The sequence below is a fragment of the Ziziphus jujuba genome, chromosome 4, assembly GCF_031755915.1.
Source record: "Ziziphus jujuba cultivar Dongzao chromosome 4, ASM3175591v1".
NCBI lineage: Eukaryota > Viridiplantae > Streptophyta > Magnoliopsida > Rosales > Rhamnaceae > Ziziphus > Ziziphus jujuba.
Genome location: NC_083382.1, coordinates 13,332,276 through 13,355,506, shown reverse-complemented (window position 1 = coordinate 13,355,506; position 23,231 = coordinate 13,332,276). Strand labels below are relative to the sequence as shown.

General features: G+C 33.5%; 2 protein-coding genes, 1 long non-coding RNA gene and 1 other non-coding gene across 5 annotated transcripts; 3 read left to right on the top strand and 1 right to left on the bottom strand.

Moving 5' to 3' along the window:
- Positions 1-7: 7 nt before the first annotated feature.
- LOC125421962 (uncharacterized) lies at positions 8-2,893 on the top strand. The gene is made up of 3 exons (XR_009638763.1): positions 8-1,584; positions 1,695-1,834; positions 1,936-2,893. It is a non-coding gene; the product is annotated as an uncharacterized LOC125421962 (transcript).
- A 2,704-nt stretch (positions 2,894-5,597) lies between these two features.
- On the top strand, positions 5,598-8,301 carry LOC107417315 (probable aminotransferase TAT2). The gene is given in 10 exon segments (XM_060816684.1): positions 5,598-5,925; positions 6,564-6,712; positions 6,714-6,908; positions 7,004-7,168; positions 7,170-7,223; positions 7,349-7,384; positions 7,471-7,585; positions 7,588-7,646; positions 7,731-7,824; positions 7,958-8,301. Coding segments are annotated over 10 exon segments (1,293 nt in total). The 5' UTR covers positions 5,598-5,618; the 3' UTR covers positions 8,077-8,301.
- Positions 8,302-9,410: 1,109 nt separating this feature from the next.
- Positions 9,411-12,122, top strand: LOC107417319 (reticulon-like protein B17). The gene is made up of 8 exons (XM_016025933.4): positions 9,411-10,004; positions 10,119-10,272; positions 10,371-10,445; positions 10,543-10,684; positions 10,780-10,849; positions 10,966-11,031; positions 11,129-11,251; positions 11,683-12,122. The coding sequence occupies exons 1-8, from the start codon at positions 9,530-9,532 to the stop codon at positions 11,817-11,819; spliced, it is 1,242 nt and encodes a 413-aa protein (XP_015881419.3). The 5' UTR covers positions 9,411-9,529; the 3' UTR covers positions 11,820-12,122.
- A 5,298-nt stretch (positions 12,123-17,420) lies between these two features.
- Positions 17,421-22,109, bottom strand: LOC125421799 (uncharacterized). Of its 2 annotated transcripts, XR_009638611.1 has the most exons (3): positions 20,863-22,105; positions 20,343-20,732; positions 17,421-17,752 (listed from the first exon to the last, which is right to left on the bottom strand). It is a non-coding gene; the product is annotated as an uncharacterized LOC125421799 (long non-coding RNA). The 2 variants fall into 2 exon arrangements; XR_009638610.1 differs by having other exon boundaries at positions 20,343-22,109.
- Between the last annotated feature and the right edge of the window lie 1,122 nt (positions 22,110-23,231).

The window sequence follows — 23,231 nt, the reverse complement described above, 5'->3', positions numbered from 1 at the left end:
ACTTTAAATTTAATTATCTTTTTTTTTTTTTTTTTTTTTTTTTTTTTTCTGGAACAAGCTAAATTCAAGTTTTCAGTTGCATTCTTTTACGATATAAGTTTTTGGAACCTGGTTTGTAATAAGATCAATCAAAAAAGCTACTTCTTAAGTACTTTCTATAAAATTTATGATTTTCCATGGTAACGCTCAACCTCTATACAAGTTAAGTTGGTAGCCATGTGAGATAGTCTTAACAGAAAAAATTGGAGTTGGATCTTTAAGAATTTCTCTTCAGCAGTCCTTTGATTATTAAATGAAATGTACATATTGTAATAGGCATCGGGTTGGTGTTTTTTGACTGGATTGAGAGGAATGTAGAGTGTTAACGGGGGTTGCAAATCTAGTGCTAAATATGGCATGATTTTCATTGTACTGATTTTACTCTTTATTATTATTATTATTATTATTATTATTGCTTTGGACTGTATTTTGATATTTTTGTCTATTTATGCCGATAATCATTACAAAACTCTTCAAAATGGTGTGAGAACTACCAAGTTTCGTTTAGGGGTACCGGAAACAAAAAACCATATTTATACAAGTTAAGCATAGAATAGAATACGTGGCTGACAAGCTTAGAAAAATGTTGGTAAGTTGATGTTTTTGCTGACCATGTAGCAAGGCATATTCTCCTCATTTAAATTAGAAACATGGTGCTCTGTTTGATGTTTACGGCTGTTTGAAACAGGGTTATTGCAGAGTACCTCTCTTGTAATCTTCCTTAAAAATTATTGCCAGATGATGTCTATATTGCCCTAGGATGCAAAGATGTATCGAGACCATATTGACAATTCTAGCTCATCCTGTTGCCAATATTCTGCTTCCTAGACCTTGCTACCCTCGCTAAGTAGGTCAAGCAGATTTTTGTAATCTTGGAGTTAGCTATTTTGATCTATTACCAGAAAAAAGTTGGGAGGCTGATCTTGATGCCTGTAAAGTTCTTGTTGATGTGAATACTATTGCTTTGGTTATCATCAATCGTAGAAATCCCTGTTCAAATGCTTACTTCTACCAACACACTTGAAGAATGTATGGCTTTCCCATTGTATAAGCTTTAATGGATATGGTTAATGCTTACAGTTGTGGTTTTGGCGTCAAGTTGGCTGCTAATTTCTTGAACCTTAGGATGCGGAGACTGCAAAAGAGCTTATGATCCCTGTGATTGCAGATAAAGTTTATAGCCATATAGTATATGGAAGTAATACTTTTGTTCTAATGGGCGTATTTGCTTCAACGGTGTCTGTTATCACTCTCGGATCTATCTTAAAGAGTTGGACGGTACCTGGTTGGCTACTTGGTTGGCTTATTACGAGTGATCCTACCTGGTCTTTCCAAAAGTTGGAGTAGCAATTCTATTTTCTCAATAAGCTGTTTGAAAAAATACTAAATATGCATACAGGCCTTCTAGAAGAATATAAATGCTTCCAATATGTTGTTAAATGGGGTGAAATGGAAAATTTACTTCTTTATTTTCTTGCCAGATTGATGAGTCAATCAAGAGCCACCTCGGTATCTGTCCTCGCCATGCAACCTTCATTTAGCTGTGTAGGCAAATTACGTTTCTTTTATTTAGTACCTTTATATGCAATATACTTTTGTTATTGCCTTTTCCTTATTGCTAAGTTCACAAATAGTTTCATAAATGGTGTTATCAGGGGGCAGTTCCGAAAGCGTGTTGAGAAAACACCAGAAGATTTCTTCTTAAGAATTAACCATATACTGAAGGAAGGTTCAGAAATTTGTTGGAATAGAATCAAGAAGTTTCCATGCAGTTCCGTACCATATAAGCCTGAAGGTTCTGTGTTTCTAATGGTAACAACATAGAAAACTCGAGAATTGGAATGCTGCAAAAGCTAACATTTGGTCATTTTTCTTGGTTTTGAATTTCCATTGCAGGTGAAGTTAAATCTGTCATTATGAGAAGACATTACTGATGATGTAGAATTCTGTCTCAAGCTACCTAAAGAGGAATCTGTCATTGTCCTACCAGAGTAAGCATGACATACTTTTTGATATCCTTCAATCGTTTTGCTTACAATCTGTTTCCATTTTATTCCATTATGTATATCTTTTCTCTTTTTGATTGGTTCAGAATAAGCTTTTTGATACATTTTTCTTTAGTTTTTTTCCTAGGCTAGCTAGTCAATGCATTAAATGTGATTCCATGATGGTAAATTTTGATACAAAATGCTAACAAGGAATTTGTTTAGTCTAATAAAAATCTTGACTCAGAGGGTATCATTGGAATGAAGGACTGGTTCCCCCTAAATTTTGGCACTAAGCATTGACTTGTTGAAGATAGTTTAGCAAGAATCAAAGCCTTCTACCAAAGACATGCAAAAGTTATACTTTGGCAAGAATCAAAGCCTTCTACCAAAGACATGCAAAAGTGTAGTAAGGTTGTTTTTGTGAATTTGTCATTCAAATCACAAGTACAAAGGGTTATGATGAATAGTTAGTTGTTGCTTTTGATGTTAATATGTCAATTTTTGTTTTTCAAAATACTCTCTCTTAGTTTTGTCTCACATGGATCGAGCTGGACCATTTTAAATTGAGTATTATAAAAAATTTAAAATAGTCTAGTCTAATCTAATCTGTTATTAAGTCAATATATAAAATCATTGTATAGTGTTGGTCTGTCCACATGTACCAAAACTGATCTACTTTAGGACTTCATTTTTTAAATTTCAGATCTCACATTTTGCTATAGTTTTGGACTCATATTTCTGCAAGCTTCCAAAGTTATCTACCACAAATATATGTAGCAGCTTTTCTGCTTCTTGCTACAGCAAAATCAAATTTGAGTTTGATTTGGTGCTCTATATATGTGATGATGATACAGGACAATTTAACAAATCCTAATATTAAAATTTAAAAATTACATACAAGTATCTCAGGGTTTTTTATTTTTTATGTTCTTTTTCAGAAAGTAAATATGGACAGTTTAAAATAATATTGCAGCCCCGCTCCATCCCATTGTCCATGTCTATAATATTTTCTTTATGTTGTTCCCAAAAAGTTTGCCATGGTGCTTAAAAGATAGAGCAATATACTCCTCTACCTCTCAAAAACTTTATAACGATTTACAAAAAAAAAAAGAAGATATATATATATATATGTAGATCCTTCATCATCTATTTCAACGAATATTAATCCATGTCAAAACAATATTGTAAATCCAACGGTTGATGATAGCACTATAATGTGAATCAAGTGTCTCCAAATACTTCCACTATGTTTCTTCTTTCTAGGCTTTAACATAGGCGATGAATCCCGATTCCCAACATAAAAATTAAAATAAAAATAAATAAGAAGTTTATCAATATATGACCTTGAGCATATAGACCATATCTTTCACCGAAAAAAAAAAAAAAAAAAAAAAAAAAAAGGCATATAAACTGTATGACATATCCATACTATGCCAGGAGTAGCCCATGACCAAATAAACGAAATGATAATCCCAGTTCAAGGCCAAAAATGTCCAGTAAAGGGTATCAAACAAACGGCTTTCTACCGTTGCATCAAACGGTCCCACTGTCCCCCGCCGTTAAAGTTCAAATCCAAATTGAAATGTCCAAATTAACCCTTCTTTCCCCCTAACAATTAGTTTAGACCATCACCCAAAATCTCATTTCACAGAACCAAAAAGACCTCCCCAAAAATCCAAGAAACATAATCCCACAATCTCTGTAAAAATCTTCCCTTTTTTGGATTATAGTTTATAACTTTGATTTAATTGTTAGGAAACAACCTTTAATCATTAGGAGAGCACCTATACTCTCAAATATACGGTTGATAATTGGTATTGGTTTCTAAATCTTACACTAAGTTTGGATTGAAAGGTGGAAATGAAAAGAAATGATAAATTTAATGAAGAACGAAAAGAAAAAAAAATATTTATAATAATTGTTTGTTTGGATGATTATTAATGGAAAAGAAATAAAAAATAAAAACTAATTAATGTAATTTGTATTTTTATAAAAATACCATAAATATAATATATCTCAATCAGTTAGCTTTAAATTAATAAAGATAATTTTAAAATGTTCGAAAGTTTTATTAATTTTTTTTTCTTTCCTTCCATTTCCTATCAACTTTGAGTGGAAAGGAAAGATAGATAGTTAAAATAAACATAATTTATTTCTTCATTTTCCTTCTTTTATCTTTTCCTTTTCCTTTTCCTTTCCACTTATTTTAGCAATCCAAACAAAAGAATTAAATCTTTTCCTTTCCTTTCCCTCCTATATTCTCTCAATCCAAATACAAATGATAGGTATGGATGCTAGTTTCCTTTTTTGACGTGGACAAGTTTTTACAGTTCTCAAAATCATGAACGAAGTTGTAAAGTTAAGACAGGTCAAGCGCCATCAGCATTCCATGCATTTGTTATAAAACCAAATAGAAAACGGCTGCACCTTCTTTCCATCCAAACCAATTTGTTATAAAATTTTTGTGTTACTGCTGCATATGTATCCAAAAGAATCTTAATAATAGTGTTGTGTGAAGTCCATATTACAGTTAAATATGGGATGACAAAAATACGTTAATGGTATGCATGTGTATAAATCGTTTTATTTATTTAAAAATACACTGAAAAAATAAATAAATTTTTCTAAGCTGGTGACCTCTCAACTCAGTGTTTTCTTTAATCTACAGACACATATCAAACTTTCTCCCTGTTTTCTGGAATGCGTTATCGCTGAGCATTGCAAATACAAAACGGAAACGTATGTTGCTAGCAATCAATAACTTAATCATACAGTAAAAATCAACCTATAAAGATTTAGATAAATAAAACATAATGTGAGAAAGAGATGTAAATGTACTCTCAGTTTTTCGATTCTTTCACAGGGACATAAAATAATCTGTGAGAAAGAAGAGCAGTCTGGCCGGTTGTGATAGAGATAGAAATGGGAGAGGAGTGAGAAAGAAGAAGTAGATTCTATGACAGTTTTATCTTTTGGTTTAGGTTGTATTAGCTCTCTGAAATACATGGTAAACCCAATGAGTCAGAACTTGAAATACATAAATGTGTTTATAAAAAGTTTTAAAAAAAAAAAAGTGTTCCATCGGCAAGCATGAGGTACATAAATAGTACTTTTTTATTATTATTATTTTTTTAATCTTTATCATATTGTGTGTACTTTCAAAACCAGACAGAAGGCTTTTTCGTATTTTTGTTGGATTAGTTTATTATTTTTTTAAAAGAGCTTTATCAATTGAAATTCTCACCAGCTTGGCTTAAACGACAACTGTAGCAAAACTGCATAAGCATGAAACTAGGAGTGGCTTTTAGCTATTTCTTTTGTCGTTTTACATCACAGCTGAATATACTATTGCTAAATTGACTACTTCAAAGTATTCCTCTCTCTCCCTCTCTACATATATGTATATATATGTATCATTAATTAATTTTGGATTAAGGAAACCAAAAAAAAAAAAAAAAAGCAGAGGACCCACTTAGAAATTGATTATTGTGAATCAGAAGGTGTAGTGTTCTTATCAACTGGTTTCTTTGGCCAGATTTGACTGAGTCTTCCTGAGTTCCTTGTGGTAGAAGGTAATAAGAAGAAGCAGAGATGGAGGATAAATGGGAAAGAGGGTATTTGGGTGGGAACAAAAAGAGAAAAAGAACAATAGGAACTTGCACCAACAAAGATTATTTTGCAACGTTTGGAGAAAATATTATCGTTGACGATAAAGATGAGAAAATTCAAAGGCCTCCCAGAAGATGTACCATTCATCTTGGCCTTGGTAATTTCTCTTCCTTTCCGTGCTTCCGGACTAGTTCTGTTGTTGAAGATGCAGTCATTGAAGCTATTCGATCCGCTAAGTTTAATTCTTATTCTCTCAGTGTTGGTATACTTCCAGCAAGGAGGTATATATGTATGAACTATAAAATTATAATTACAACAATATTTATATTATATACTTAATTTTTTTTTTTTTTTTTTTTCCTTCTTGCTGGAACAAGTTCAAAGTTTTCAGTTGCATCTTTTAGGGAATAAGTTTTTTGCCTCCTGGGCTTGTCATAAGACCAATCAAGCTACTTCTTTGTGTATTTTCTATAAAATTTTTATGATTTTCCTTGGTAAATCCTCAACCTCAACACAAATTAAGTTGGTGGATATGTTGAGATAGTCATAACAGAGAAATTTAGGGTTGGAATCTTTAAGAGTCTCTTCAGCAGTACTTCGATTATCAAATGAAATGTACAGACTGTAATACGCATTTGATTTGTGTTTTTTGACTTGATTGAGAGTGGTCAAAAGTTAAGGGGGTTTGGGAAATCTTGTGCTAAATATGAGCCTGATTTTTATTGTACTGATTTCTTTCCCTTTTTTTTTTTTTTTTGTATATTGATATTTTTGTTCTATTTATGCTCCACAACCATTTCAAAACTCATCACATTGGTTTGGAATTTTGAATAGATGGAAACAAGAACCATATTTATATAAAATAAGCTTGGAATGGAATTCATGGATGACTGAGTTTAGAAAATGGTGCTTTGTTTGATGTTTGAGGTTGGGCTATTGCAGAGTATCTTTCTCGTAATCTTCCTTACAAATTATTGCCAGATGATTTTTATGTTACCGTAGGATGCAAAGATGCTATCGAGACCATATTGACAATTCTAGCTCGTCCTGGTGCAAATATTCTGCTTCCTAGACCTTGCCTACCCACTTTACATTGGTCAAGCAAATTTTTATAACCTTGAAGTTCGCTATTTCGATCTGTTACCAGAAAGAGGTTGGGAGATTGATCTTGATGCCCTTAAAGTTCTTGCTGATGAGAATTCTATGGCTTTGGTCATCATCTATCCAGGAAATCCTTGTTCAAATGTGTACTCCTACCAACACTTGAAGAACGTATGGCTTTCCCTCTGTGTAAGCTTTAATGGATATAGTTATATATATAGTTGTGGTTTTGATGTCAAGTTGGCTGCTTATTTCTTGAACCTTAGGTTGCAGAAACTGCAAAAGAGCTTATGATTCTGGTGATAGCAGATGAAGTTTACAGCCGTATTGTGTATGGAAGCAATCCTTTTGTTCCAGTGGTCGTATTTGGATCAACGGTGCCTGCTATCACAGTCGGGTCTATCTCGAAGAGTTGGATGGTTCCGGGGATGAAGACTAGGTTGGCTTGTTACAAGTTATCCTACCCGGTTTTTCAAAAGTGTTGGGGTAGAAATTCTAGCTGCTTAGATAAGTTTTTGAAAATACTAAATATGCATATGAGCTTCTGAAAAGATATAAATACTTCCAATATGTTTGTCAGTGGAAAATTCATTTCTTTGTTTCCTTACCAGATTGCTGAGTCAATCAAGTGCCACTTTGTAGTCAAAGTAATTTTTTTTCAGATAGTATTTAGTATCTTTATGAGTAATATAGTTTGTTTAATCCCTTTCATTATTGCTAAGTTCACAATTAGTTTCGTAATTCATGTTATCAGCGGGTAGTTCCGAAAATTCTTGAGAAAACACTAGAGGATTTCTTCTCAAGAATTAACCATGTACTGAAGGAAGGTTCAGAAATTTGTGCAGAAGAATTAAGGAGATTCCATGCATTACCTTACCATATAAGTCAGAAGGATCGATGTTTGTGATGGTAAGAACATAGAAACTCAGAGAATTGGAACACTGCAAAAGCCAATATTTGATCATTTTTCTTGGTTTTGAATTGCCATTGCAGGTGAAGCTAAACCTGTCATTACGAGAAGACATTGCTGATGATGTAGAATTCTGTCTCAAGCTAGCTAAAGAGGAATCTGTCATTGTTCTACCAGGTAATGAGAATGGGATACTTATTAATCTGCCCTTTATATCATTTTTATTTACAATTTTGAAATGATCTTATTAAGTTGATAGCCAAAAGGTTACTTATTGAATTATAGCCCTAATGCTAAAATTTTCATTCAGGAGGTATTATGGGAATGAAGGACTGGTTCGGCATAAATTTTGGGACTGAGCATTCATTTCTTGAAGATGGTTTTTTGAGAATCAAAGCCTTCTGTCAAATACATGCAAAAGTAAAATAAGGTTGATTTGTTGATTTGTCATTCAAATTGCAAGTGCAAAAGCATTATGATGAATAATTAGATACTGATCCTGCGTTTTGCTTTTGATGTTAATATGTCGGTTTCTCTTCTCCAAGTACTGTCTTTGTTTCATTGGACATTGGATTGAGCAAAAAATTTGAAATAGTCCAATCATATAAAGTGTAGTTCAACAACCTAAATGAATCCTTCCCGAAATGAAGTGAATTATAGCCCATCATTGACTCAATATATAAAATCATTGTATACAGTGTTTAGTCTGTCCATATAATATCAAAACTGATCGACTCTGATTCTTCAATTTCAGATCTCGCATTTTGTTATAGTTTTGAACTCATATTTCAGCAAGCTTCAAAGTTATTTATCACAAATATATATATATATATATATATATAGCAGCTTCCCTCTTTATTCCTACAGCAACATCAAATTTAAGTTTGATTTGGTCCTGTAGTGATTTTTCCTAAATTTTGCATTTCCATCTAAAGAATTATATATTAGATCGAAGACAATTTAACTAATGCTAACCTCATATTAAAAGATTACATACAACTATATATATATATATTTTGTTTGCAGGAAGTAAATATGGATGGTTTAAAATAATGTTGGAGCCCCGCTCCATCCCACTCCATGTCTAAAATATTGTCTTTCTTTTGCTCTGGGAAAGTTTGCCATGGTGCTTCTACAATAATATACTCGTCTGCGTCTCAAAACATTTTGAAAAGGAAATTAAAAAAAATTCCCTTATAAACTATTTCAATGAGCATGAGTCCATTTTCAAAACAATATTGTAAATGCAAAATATGAGGATTACACTAAAATGTGAATCAAATGGCTCCTAATACTTTCCCAATGTCTATTTTCTTTCTTTTTTTTTTCTTTTTTTTTTTCTTTCTTTCTCTTTAAGTTTTAACATATATGTGGTGATACAATCATTGTTTTCTTTAATAATATGATTGATGCAATATGCGTATTTATCAAAAAGATGATAATATGATTGAATCCCAATTCCCAACACAATTTTTTTTTTTAAAAAGAAAAAAGGGAATATATCAATTATACGTTTTTTTGGTGAATAAGTTGATATATGTCATTAAGCACATGGACCATATCCATATTTTGTAGAAGTAGCCCATCACCGAATAAACAAATATGGCAACCCCATCATAAGGACCCCACTTCAAAGCCAAAAAAGTCCAATAAACGGTAACAAACAAACGGCTTTCTACCGTTGTATCAAACGTTAAAATTCAAATCCAAATTGAAAAGACCAAATTAACCCTATCTTTCCCCATAACGGCTAGTTAGACCACCTCCCAAATCCCATTTTCAAGCACCAACAAAACCTTCCCAAAAACCCAAGAACACAATCCTACAATCTCTGTAAAAATCTTTCAAAATCTCATCCAAACAAAAATCTAATACAATCTTTATGGATTCGACGCCCCCATATCGATCGGAACCACGGTCCTCTACCAAGCCCGACCAATCCCCTAATCTCTCGCTGGGTTTGGTTCCCTCATCGCCAAAGAAAACTCTATCTCCTTCACCTTTGTGTCTCAGGTCTTCTGGTTCTCTCCCTCTTCAAGAGCTTCTGCTTCTCTCGCCTTCGCCTCTCCGAAAATCAAAATCCCGTCTCGCCGATCGGCTCGAAATGGCCGCCGAAGAGAGTATGGAACCAGCGGGGACTCGCAGGAGGTGCAAAAGCAGAACGACCCAGATGGGTCTGTTGGGTTGTGCCTCGCCTAGGAATATTAGGAGGTCGAGAAGACGATCGGAGCAGGAGATTCGAGAAGAGGGTTTGGTGGAGGAGATTGCGAAGCCGAGGAAAAGGCGGCAGAGCGGGCGGACCAAGAAGGAAAAGCTGAGTATGGTTCCTTCTGTACCTTGTTCAAGTTCATCTCCAAGTAAGTTTGAAATAATTCTCTGATTTCTCTGATTTTGTAGTTTTTATTTTATTTTTATTTTTCAAGTTTCTTTGACTATTGTGGTATTGGAAATGATTGATTTTGTGGATGTAGAAACTGATGAAGAAGATCAAGTTTGTCTAAATCGAATTGGACAATTGATGAATGATCTAATCATGTGGAAAGATGTCACAAAATCGAGCCTTTGGTTCGGTGTTGGGTCTCTATTCTTTTTGTCTTCTTGCTTTACTAATGGAGTTAGTTTTAGGTAACTCTTTCTTTTGCTTTTGCTTCTCTCCTCCTTCCATTTCAAATTCAATGCCCATATCAAACAGTTAATTGACCTTTCAATGTAACTTTTTTCAGCATTTTCTCGGCTCTTTCTCAACTAGGATTTCTGTTTTTGGGTGCATCTTTCTTCTCAAACTCAATCTGCCAAAGGTATAAAACTCTAGTTTCTCTTTGTTATGGTTCTGGTTAACTATTTCACTGTTGTTCAAGTTTTTGTTATAATCCATGGTTTTGGTAATAATCACAGGAACAACACTGAAACAAAGCCCAAACTTATCATCAAAGAAGATGACATTTTGCTTGTGGCCAAAGTGATACTTCCTACCATAAATCTTGCAATATCAAAGACAAGAGAGCTATTTTCAGGAGAGCCATCCATGACCCTCAAAGTAATCACAAAAATTCAGTGATTTTTCTTTTCCTTTCTTTTCTTTTCTTTCTTTTAGAGTCAATAGCCAAAATAGCTCAATTATACTGCTGACAGGTAGCTCCAATCCTCATTTTAGGAGCAGAATATGGGCACCTTATAACACCATGGAGGCTTTGTTCACTAGGTAACTAAGGCACTCCTACTCTCTATCCTAAAACCAAGCATTTTGTTGATGATTTTTGTTAATCGTTTATCATTTGAATATGATGATAATTAACCATTTCAACTGGATTTGAACAGGTTTTTTTATCGCCTTCACAGTCCCAAAGCTGTACTCGTACTACTCCATTCAGATAAGCCAAAAAGGTATATTAGATCTATCAATGTAATTCAGCTTTATTTTTCAGTCTGTATATTGCTAGAAGCATATTCGTGCTGAGGGAATTGAACTTTGGGTGTGTAGTTGAGTACTTAACATGGTGGCTGGTGGAAGCATGGGGTTCTTGCTCACACAAAAAGATTGTGGCAGCATCTGCAGCCGCAGCCTTTTGGAATTTGTCTTCAGTAAAGACCCGTATTTTCACAGGTAACTTTATAACATGGGCAATAAACTGTCTTACTTTTATATGTATAAATTTGATACCTCAACTTCTTAAAGAATCCATTAGTTTCAATTAGCTTTTGAGATATGAAGGGCCAAGTTATCTTTTCTATGCTATTCCTGATCTTTGGTAGCCTTTCGTTCTGTTCACGGAGAGGCCTAAATCGAATTGAGATAGACTTGCATAGAAAGTTGCTAAAAAACCTTTGGAATCTCTAAAAATCCTGCCATAAAACTATGCAACCTTTTGGTGATTTGGTAAAACAAATTACACTTGGCTAAGAAATTCGTTCATTATCCCCTTGTGACACCATTCAACGACAATTAGAGTTTGTATGAAGGACTTACAGCTCACCAACTTATTTTTCAGCTATAACTTTAATAGTTCTAATGTTAGTTTCAAATTTTAATTGCAGCATTTATATTTCTGGTATTACTCCGGTGCTGCCGGCAGCGTGTAGTACAAAATGTGGAAGATGAGGAAGCAGAAGGAGATCAACAGGAACAGCAGCAGGCATTGGTTGTGGCAGATATAGGAGGGTGCCAAAAGTAGCAGTGTTTAGCTTGTCATAAGCAATTCTGACATGGAAAAAGTTTCCATGGGGAGAATTAGCAATAAAAAGTGAGCTTCCTCATGAAAATGATTTATTTCCCCATAAGATCTGCTTCTTGTCATTGTAACATAATTAACTCATATTGTTTTCACTAATTACACCTGGTTCTGAATAATTTTGCTTACTAAAGTTACTATAAGAGTAACTGCTTCTGTTCCTTTTCTTCTTGCTGAACGGAAATTTGTTATTTTGCTATAAAAAAAATAAAAAAATAAAATAAAAATTGTCAAAATAGTTATTTATGGTTGTTTTTTAAGCGAAAACTGTGGAGATAATGCATCGGTTATGGAGGCCTTTTGCAGTCACGCCCTTGCTTAGTCTTTCTAATATGAGGAGGGACTGAGTCTGTAAGGAATGCATTTTGGGGTGGTTTTAGATTTCTACACTGGAAAAAGGACTATTATATTTGCAATATAATATAATCTCTGTCAAAGACATTTCCTCTTCTTTTGAACATGAAAAAATATGGGAGCCATTTGGACAAAAAAGGATGTGTCATCTTACTTTTGGGTTTTGTAAATTTTTATATAGAAAATTGGTAAATAGTTGTGAGATCATCATATCCACAAAGCAAAATTGGTAAATAGTTCCATAATTTGATGATCCCTAAACACAAAATTGTGTGGGGTCTATGTGTGGGATCTATACGTCGGAACCATATAATTTTATGTCTAAGAACCACTAAATCTCCGTACTATGCAATTTTTACTCTATTTACAATCCATTCAAATGACCTCATTCTCTGCTACTAACGCAAACTTTGTGTTTATTTACCAAAAAAAATTGCAAACTTTGTTTTGTCCCATTCACCAAAATAATAATAACAATAATAACAATAATAATAATAAAATAAAAATGGAGACTTTTTTCTGTGACCTTATTAATATTTAATAATGATGAATGAATAAATGTGTATTGAAACTAGTGCATTTATATTATGGCATATATATCTAAATGCTTCATATCTCAAAATTCAATAGTATCTATAGACCGAAAAAACTTGCAATATTCATGGTTGTTGAGAAAATCTATAATTAAAGTAGATAAACACCTAATTCATTTTTATGTTAAATTAATGGGTTTCCTTGGTACAATCAATGACCTAGACATCTCTTTTTTAAACTTTTTATCTTGCTTTTTTTAAACTCAAGCTCTGTAATCCATACATGAATGATTATGAGATCAGCAACCTAATTTGTATGGACTTGGGCCCTTTGGAATACAGCATTGGGGGAACTTTTGGTTTGTTTACTAAAGAAATTAAAAGTTAAATATAAATTTTATAAAGAAATTTTCTGGCACTTGAGAGAGAGAATTCTTGATAATAGTTTGTTAAGTGGTAAAACTACATTGTATAATTTTTCCTAATGAGGCCAATGATGAAGTTTAACACAAAGAGCTTGCCTTACAACAACAACAAATCCCCTTATCAACTCGACATGGGGTAAACCTCGAGCTCCTTATCTATACCATACTATACCATAATTTAGACGAATCACTAAGAGCATATTGTACTTTTTGATGTTCAGGATCCACGGACTCCATGGTAAGAACAGAGCATACTCATACTCAAACAATACTTGGTTTAAGCATAGGGCAAGACTTTTGGGAAGAGATGAGAGAATTTAGAATTTCATAGATAAAACACACTGATAATATTATTGATATTCAAGCGAGCTCTGATTACAATTGAAGAGAAGCTCTTCTTATATAGAAGAAAGCTTAAGTTGCATGACAAACTCTTAAAGCAGATGGAATTCGCTTTTTACAAAGCTACTTTTTGATGACACGACGTAATATAGTACAATAATTACAACCAGACAAAGCAGAGGGAATCTACTTTTTACAAAACATACAGGTGAATAATTTTCCAACTCAGGGGTTGATGGTGACCCTAAATAGTCCCATGGGTCCTGCGAATCTAGAAGACATCTGTCATATGGTGGTCATGGTTTGATGGATTTTGTTCTTCAAGCATCATGCTCTCAATGGCATCATTAGGAAAAGGATCACCCTTGTAATCTCTCCATTAGTTTTTAATCTAAAATGTGATGATTATTTCTTTTGATGGAGAAGGTTTTGATTTACTAATTTGTTCAGTGGAATGTGATAATTTGGAGCTAGCCAGGATGATTGGTTTGAGAGGTAATGGAGATGATATGAATTGTTCTGGTCCCACATAAGTGTAGGGTGAAGGGTAAGTTCTTATACAAACAACTGGAGGGTTCTTATCTAAATAGAGGTTAATCACCTTGGAAGGAGGATGGTAATTGTTAACTTCACAGAGATGTTGGAATAAAGGAGCGAGATTCTGTTTGAGTGTGTTTGTTTATTTGTTGTTCAGGATGAAGTATGAGGAGTTCATAAGCAAGGTTATGTGACCACAATTCTTCTGTTTTTGAAACCTAAAAATATGGCCTAAACATGATGAAAAATGATCTGACATTGTTTTTTTCTTTCAAGAGACATGTCCCAAATCTTGTTATAGGAGAGGATCTCTTGAAGTTTTGCACTCCATTAGGAGATAGGCTTAAGCCATTCCATGAACGTATATAACATTGAACTTTCCTTGCTTGGGTTAGTCAGATGATGATGTAGCATGAGAAGGTTGAAAGCCAGAGCCATACTGTGCAAAATCATTGCATATCATAAAAACCATAGCATTTCTTCAGGTCCCTTTCAGGGAATATCTCGACCGAGGTCAAGAAAATAGTACTAAGGTCAAACAAAAGTTCAAGATATTTTTGGGAGCATCTAGAGAAAATCATATGGACAAAATAGAACATTTTGGCCTTGGCAAATTCTATGATTTGATTAATAGAAGTGAGGTTTTTTAAGCCATGAGGATAGGTTTTTTGGACTGCTACTTTCACAGGGAAATAAGCTTTGGCTGAAGAGGAAGATAAAGATCAAGTGATATGCAGAGGTGGGAGTGAGTATGTTGATTGGTTTTAGCCTTCATAATAAGTTAGAATGAGATTCTTGTGGCTTTGATATGCTCAACTTGATATTCATACTTATCAAACTGTTGTTTTAATCTCAATAACTGTGTTGTTGGTACAACTTTGTTTTTAAATTCTATTATCTTTGGAAAGAAAGAGTTGTCCATTCTTATCAGGAATCTATGTCCTATGAGATGGGATTCAAATTTTTTTATGCCATTCTTGATAGCCAATGTCACTTTGTAGATTGAGTGTTAATGGTTCTCTACTGGTTTGAATTCTACACTGGCATGACCACAACAATGTTCTTTTCCTTTACAATCTTGTTCTATCAGGATAGTACCCCAGTAATGATCTGAAACATCTGTTTGCAGAATTCTTTTTCCTTTGCCAGAGATCTTTAGAGGTGGAGGATTGCGAGCCACTTCTTTTAGCTTTTGAACAGTTTTAGTTTGATCACTTCCCCATGCTGAATGATTCTTTTTTAGCATTGTGAATAATTTGGATGTCCACTTAGTCACTTTGGGAATATAGTTCCTGACATAATTAACTATTCCCAAGAATTGTTGGATCTGCTTTTTTGAAAGATTATTATTGGGGAATTTGGCCGAATGTCCCTTTTAAAAGAGCTTTGAAGATATATACCCATCAAATTGTGAACTTTTTTAGTTTGCCCTTTAATATCCATTATTCCCTGAAAAAACTTTTAAAAGACCTGTATGTCTCTTCTCTCCCTCTTTTGCTTGTTCTTCTTTTTTCAACTCCAAATGCCTTCACTTCCACGGCCTTCATGTTTGTGCTTCTACAAATGCTACTGCTGCTGACTCTGGCAATGGCAATGGAGCCGTACTAGCTCCAGAGAAGAACCCATATGTTACTCCTTATGGAAGATAGTATTTCCCTCCACCTGCCATTGATGGTCAAGTACTTCCCTTTTACTCTTTTTTTTTTTTTTTTTCCCTTCTTATGGAGAAAACGATGCTTTTTTCTCGTTAATTATGCATTTTGTTATGAAAATGGAATATGGGTTTTAGTATGGTGTTTTTAGTGAAATGGGTCTAAATTATTTGAATTTCTTGAACTTTTTTTAGAGTTTTGGTTATCAGAGAATTTGTAGATTAATTTTGTGTTTGGGTGTGATGGCTTGGTGTTACTACAGGGGTTTTGGTAATTACAGATGAAACCTACGGTAATATTTTCAGCAAGGACAAATTGATTACCGTAGATTGCATCAGTAATTACCGAAGGCCTGACGGTAATAAATTTTTTTTGCCAATATGCGAACTTTTTCCTAACTTTTGGGGTTTTTTTCTCCTCAGGATCATTGAAGAATATATATTTTGCATGTTATTGCATTTAACACACATTAGGGGACTTGTGGGGGCCCAAAAATTGGTGAAATGTGATAACCATAGGGGTTTTGATAATTACCGATGAAACCTACGGTAATTTTTCCAGCAACTACAACTTGATTACCGTAGGTTTCATCGGTAATTACCGAAGGCTTTACGGTAATCAAATTTTTGTGCCAATTTAAGAACTTTTTCAGAACTTTTGGGGTTTTTTCTCTTTAGGATCATTGAAAAATATATATTTTGCATGTTGTTGCATTTAACACACATTAGGGGACTTGTGGGGGCCAAAAAATTGGTAAAATGTGATTATCATAAGGGTTTCAGTAATTACCGATGAAACCTATGGTAATTTTTCCAGCAACTACAAATTGATTACCGTAGGTTTCATCAGTAATTACTGAAGGCCTTACGGTAATAAAATTTTTGTGCCAATTTGAGAACTTTTTCAGAACTTTTAGGATTTTTTTCTTCTCAGGATCATTGAAGAATATTTGTTTTGCATATAGTTGCATTTAACACACATTAAGGGACTTGTAGGGCCAAAAAATTGGTAAAATGTGATTACCATAGGTGTTTCGGTAATTACCGATGAAACCTATGGTAATTTTTCAAGCAAGGACAAATTGATTACCATAAGTTTTATCGGTAATTACCAAAGGCCCTACCGTAATCAAATTTTTGTGCCAATTTGAGAACTTTTTTTAGAACTTTTAGGGTTTTTTCTCCTTAGCATCATTGAAGAATGTATATTTTGCATCTTGTTGCATTTAACACACATTAGGGGACTTGTGGGGGCCAAAAAATTGGTAAAATGTGATAACCATGTTTTTGCCAATTCTTTTATTTTTCATTTCGAATCATTACAATTCAATATACCTACTTTGATAATGTGTATTTGCTCGAACAATAAATGATTATTCCCACCATAATTCCATACACACATTAATATCATATTATCATGATGATGCCATCTTTATAACGGTAAATAACATACGAAATACTTAAAACACAATACTATTTTACCAAAGTAATACCACCTCTGTTTTCCTTTCCTCTATGAAAAAGCATCTCTCACCTCTCCTCTTGTAAGCATATGAAAGACTTAGAAAAATTGCATTCACATTATAACCTACAACTGATTCAAATTCCGCTTCTGGGAGATCAAATGGAGCTCAACTAGTTTCTGCTAGACAAGAGATAAAGAACATAAACAATATAGGGAACAAGGGAATACCAGACCATATATGCTTTTAAGGTGAGGATCTTTTTAATTATCATCAAAATTGCGTTTAAATTTTTCTTTCACATATCATCCAAATTTACAATTATTTTTTAACAATGTATTGCACCATAGAACATGTTGAGTGCGACATTTTTTAATGATAAAAAATATAAGAAAGAACACTAGCTGCAGACCTGCTCTCTCTCTCTTTCTCTTCTCTCTCCCAAGCTCTCTTCAGCTGCAGACCTGCTCGCTCACCAAGTAGACGTTGAATGCGGTGACTCTGAGGCTTGTATATCCAATCAGTTTGAAGGTTTCCAAATTCCAGAATTTCACAGTTTTGTCTGCTGAGCCTGGAAAAAGATTTGAATGTAAAAACATTACTAGTTGCTTCTTAAAATTTTTAACAAGATTTAAATGATCCCCGAAAACCAATAATAATATAAAGGACTTATATAAACCATTTTGATATAGTTATAGAAATATCAACTTGAAAATCATTAACAAGGCAGCAAGCCTGTCATATATTTGCAATAATTTCTACAGCAAGGCGCTGACAAGTTTAATTAACTCAACTCATGAAAGCAACTTGGCTTCTGACCTCTACAACGACAATTTTTTTCATGTGGTTTTTATATCACATACCATCACCTTCAACTCTAGAGGAGATAACCAGTCCATGTTAAACCTACCCTGAATATGTTTTTTTTTTGGTATGAAATTAATAAGCCTATAAAAATAATAATAATAATAGAGCAGGGAAGGAGAGGAACCACACTAATAGACTAAACAACAAAACTTTCCCATTCACAAACCCAGTAAATCAAAGGATATCTCAAGCTCGGATAAAAAGGCCTATACCTCAAACATTTTATACGCCTGTTTCTACATTTTTCTTTCAAAGAAAAAAACACACACACACACACACACACACACACACACACACACCCACCTAGCTGTAGCTCTAGTAGCGAAAATCAGACTGTGGCATAAGAACTTCATAAGAAAACTTCATAAAAGCCTAAGAACCATAAGTAACAAATAAATCAAGGTCATTACATTTAAACAAAATATATTGCTAAAATCAAAATTATGCAATAACATAAAAATTTATAATAAAAGGTACTTTTTCCAAATAGAATTTCATTAAGTTCGCAAAAGTAATCACTTAAAAAAAGTTCATAAAAATATTCAAAAGTCTATATTAAATATACTCCAGTCATTGAGATAAGGGTGGTCAACAAAGGCTTATAAAGCCCCTATCAAAGGGTCACTACAAAAGGATATCGAATTTGAAGAGTATTGGTATCAGCAAGAGGGGAGCTATGAGTCACCTGGGCCGCCAACTTTTTGGTTGGTTGATTCTCAAAACCATATAAAGAGAAATAAATTAACAAAGGAAATTATATATCATAGTGCTCCTCTGCCAAATTTCCATTAAATTTTCACACATATTATTTAAAACTCATCATCATTGTTATTAAAGCATAGCCATCCCATAATTAATTAGCCTTTGCATTATCTTTTTTTCATCCCTCTCTCTATCAACTCTCTGGTCTAACATTGTTGTTAGTGGCCATTCTGGTTTTAGGCTAAGGTAGCCTTGCCATTAATTTGACAAACTTTTAAGGTATTAGAGAGTGGACCTAACTCTGCATATGAAGCCAATTAAATAGATACAAAACAAGACACTTAAGTATCAACCAAAAAAAAAAAAAAGACACTTAGAACAGGAAATGACTAAGACAAACTGCAAGGCTTCTCCAGCAATTTGTTCTAGTCAATTAACTACAATTCAATACCAAACAAGTGGCATTAGCCATCAACAAGCAAAAGTGGTCAATAGCCTCATGGTTGACCCATGAATAAATCCTCAACGATCACCATCTGTGTCTTCACCAGGTCAGCCATTGTTCTTTTAAACTCTGTATTGTAAGATGGAAGCATGCTCTGTATCCTTTAATGGTGAGACTACGCTAGAATTCTTCTATACCCTTTAACGGTGAGAATATGCTTGAATTCTTCTACATGGGACGTTCTGATAATGTAATACTTAAAAATTGGAGCTTTCATAAGAGCTATTAAATTCACTTCTTTAGTGGCTTGTTCATAAAGACTTCTTTGGTTGGTAGCTATTCTTATATTATTCTGCAACCTCCTATAGTCCTTTAGTTGTGACACTAGAAGCATTTTTAGTTACTAGAGGCATTTTTAGTTGTGACACTTCAAAGATAATCAAAAGAAAGTAGGAACACAAATCTACAGAAGTATTGGCATTAAATCCATAACCAAGGAAAAGATTAGGTGTATTATCTGAACCACATCATCGTAGAGTTAAAGTGATTTCCAATGCCCAGTGACTGATTGTTATTTACTCTAACAAAGGAGCTTATCCAATTTATCAGAGAGAACTAAGGTATGATTTCTCTGTTGCATGAATATATATTACTGGAGAAAAGAACAATCTACCACATTATAACTCTAGAAAGAATATCCTAAGCAATTAACGCCTACTTACCAGTTTTGGTCCTCAACATTGCTTTTCCATAGGAATTATAACTGCGAGAAAACTGGCATATAAATGCTTAAATGTGGCGAGCCAATAATCAATGCATTCAAAGGAGAAAAGAACAGAAATTCTTCAAGACAAGAAATCTCTCCAATGAAATGTGAAGCTATTGTAATCATCTATGTCATTTAGGTCCTTAAGTTGCCTCAGGCCCACAACATGTCAACAACTATTAGTGCAGCAAGCAAAATAACAACTTTAGACTAGATTGAAACTAACGTACACTCCAAGCCTACTTATTTTCTAGGGATAAATTGAAGTCAACTAATAACATAAAAAAAAAAAAATGTCTAATCAATGAATGTTAAAAAAGAAAAAGAAAAATATGCTACAAATACATTGACAATCATATTTGTAGGTAGATAGCTGCATACCTCAACACTTCAACTTTAGATTACAGCTTTTGTTGGCTAATTTATGTCCAAGTTCACTCCTCAACTCCAATACAGAATCAGCTTTCATAGCCCATGCATAGAAGGACAAATCTAACATAAACAAATGTATAAACTTGACATGACTGTACACTAAGAATTCAGTCATCAATTCACTTCTACCTAACACAACACCTCTATACGTTGGAGCAAATAAGTACAAGAACATATATAAAAATGCTACAATGACCCATGTTTGGAGAGAGAGAAGGATACATTGACTATACCAGGCAATCTCCAAATGCTCCAGCCACAAGAGCAATCTCATATGATTGACGGAGAGAATCATTCCTGCTTCTAGGATAAGCCGGTTAATCCCTGACTAATTACATCCTCCAAATTCAAAAAAAGCAAATGCAAAAGCCTTATACACCCAAATAAAGAGAGAATTTTGTAGCTTTACAGCTTTAAAAAATAAAATAAAATAAAATAAAAAATCAATAAACCGATAAAAACAAATTACCCGCTTGAACGAAGATGGATTCAAAAGATCAAACCCTCATCGAAACAAAATTCAAATCTTTTATACCACTACCAGCTCTTTCCTTGAAATAATCAAAAACAACAGTAGCTCCACTCCTCCGGATGTCAATAACCCACTCCACATTCTCACCAACTAAACAAGAACTCTCACTGCAATCTACTGCGGTCTTGTAGTGATCCGAAACCACCACTCTGCTGACCTTGGAAGAGATTTCTTGAACAAACCCAGCCGTAATCAGCCAGAAGGAGCTGATTGGAAGCGATGGGGTTGTAGACAGATGCTGGGGAGGAACATCACCAGAAGACAAGCAGCAGAGAAGAAGAGGTGAGCTACTAAAACTGTAAAAGCTCTGTCTGGATGTGGAATGTGATAGGTGAGATATTGATCAGTGATGGAAAGAAATTGCACGTGGTTTACGGAGTAAGGATAAAGTTGGAATAATGAAAAAAAGATGGGTAGATGAGAAAAGTTTTAAAGGGCAGGGGTATTTTTCGTTAAGGTGTTTAAAATAAGGGTATAGGGCCAAATTCCCCATTATTATTTGGGAATTTTGTTAATTCTTCAATCATGTGGGATCTTGGGACTATTCTTTCTCCTTGCAGCTGCATTCCTAGGAAATCAATATAGGCCTATCTGATATGCATTTTGGGCTTGGAGAGGATGATTCCATGGGTTGACATTATCTTATAAAATTCTTGTAGAAGTCTTTCATGGGCCTCTTCTTCCTCAATATATACTAAGGCTACAATGAAGGATGGGCTCTAGGAATTGAGTCATTGCCTTTTGGAATAGTGATAGAGCAACTTTAAGTTCAAATGGCAATACTATCCATTGGTATTGGTCATTCCGTATACAAAAAGCTGTGCTCTTCAGGATGTATACCTATTTGGCGAAAACCTGCTTTGATATCAAACTTAGAGAAGATTTTTGCTTCTTGGAGATTGGAAAAGAGGGAATTTTTTACCTTGAAGAAACCTGTTTAAAGGCTTATAATCGATCACCAATCTCTTTTTGCCTTTAACTTTCTTCAATCTTTTTTCTACATAAATGGTTGACATGCGCATGAGAAGGTGGTTGGCTCAATCAATCATTGTTGAAGAAGTTTCTTGCATTCTTTTCTTTCCAATGCAAGATTTAGTGGGAGTCATCGTTGAATGTGTAGCCTTAGTAGGATTGATATCTTTATTCAATTTGAAGAGGAGCTTTATGAAGAATTCTTATTCGTCTACAATTAGGGGTGGGCAAAATCCAATCCAATCCGTTCAATCCGCCCAATCCAATCCATTTTTAACGGTTTGGATTGGATTTTTACATCAATTGGATTGGATTGGGTTCAAAATATTATAAATTGTATGGATTGGATTGGTTATGGATTAGAAATATAAATCCAATCCAATCCAATCCAATACAAATAATATATTATATAACTAAAAAATTATATATTTTTAATTTTTTTAATTTTTATATATTAATTTTAGAATATTTTTTTCATTTTTATACATTAGTTTTTAAATTTTTTTTCCATTTTTATATATTGATTTTTAATATATATATATATATATATATTTTTTTTTTTTTTTCTTTTACATCCCCATATCCCAAATCCTAAATCAAATTGTAAGTTGTAACGCTAAACTAAACATTTACCTTTGTTGCCGCCCACCACCAATCCATCACCATCACCATATATATATATATATATTTTTACATCCCTATCATATATATATCTACATATATTGTATCCAATTGGTACTTATATATATATATATATATAAATGTTTAAATATAATTTATTGCTAATTTTATTGTTTTGATCTTTGTAGAGCTTACAGAATCAACTAAAATTAGTGAACCTGTCAACGTTGATTGACTTATGATTTACCAAAGTTTTAAAGTTAAAAAAAAAAGGAATTATGCATTGATTCTTGAGTGAATGAATTTTGACGAATGTATTATTTTACATTATTTGTTCTAACAATTTTAATTTGATTTTATAGGAGTGAGATGATGACATTAATGTTTGCTATTTAATAAGTGCATGATGTGTATCATTTGCTACATTTTCTTTTTTATTTTCCATTGTAGACTATGTTGTATTATTCTAATTGTATTTTATGTTTGGATAATTATAATTTATTATTTATATTTTATATTTGGAAAATTTTTTATTTGTATTATATATTTATAAATTAGTAAGTTTCAAACCGATCAACCAATCCAAACCAAACCGATCATAAATGGTTTGGTTTGGTTTGGATTTAATACTTCAATGGTTTGGTTTGGATTGTAAATTAGAAAAACCGATATGTATGGATTGGGTTGTATTTCGGTCCAAAACCGAACCAACC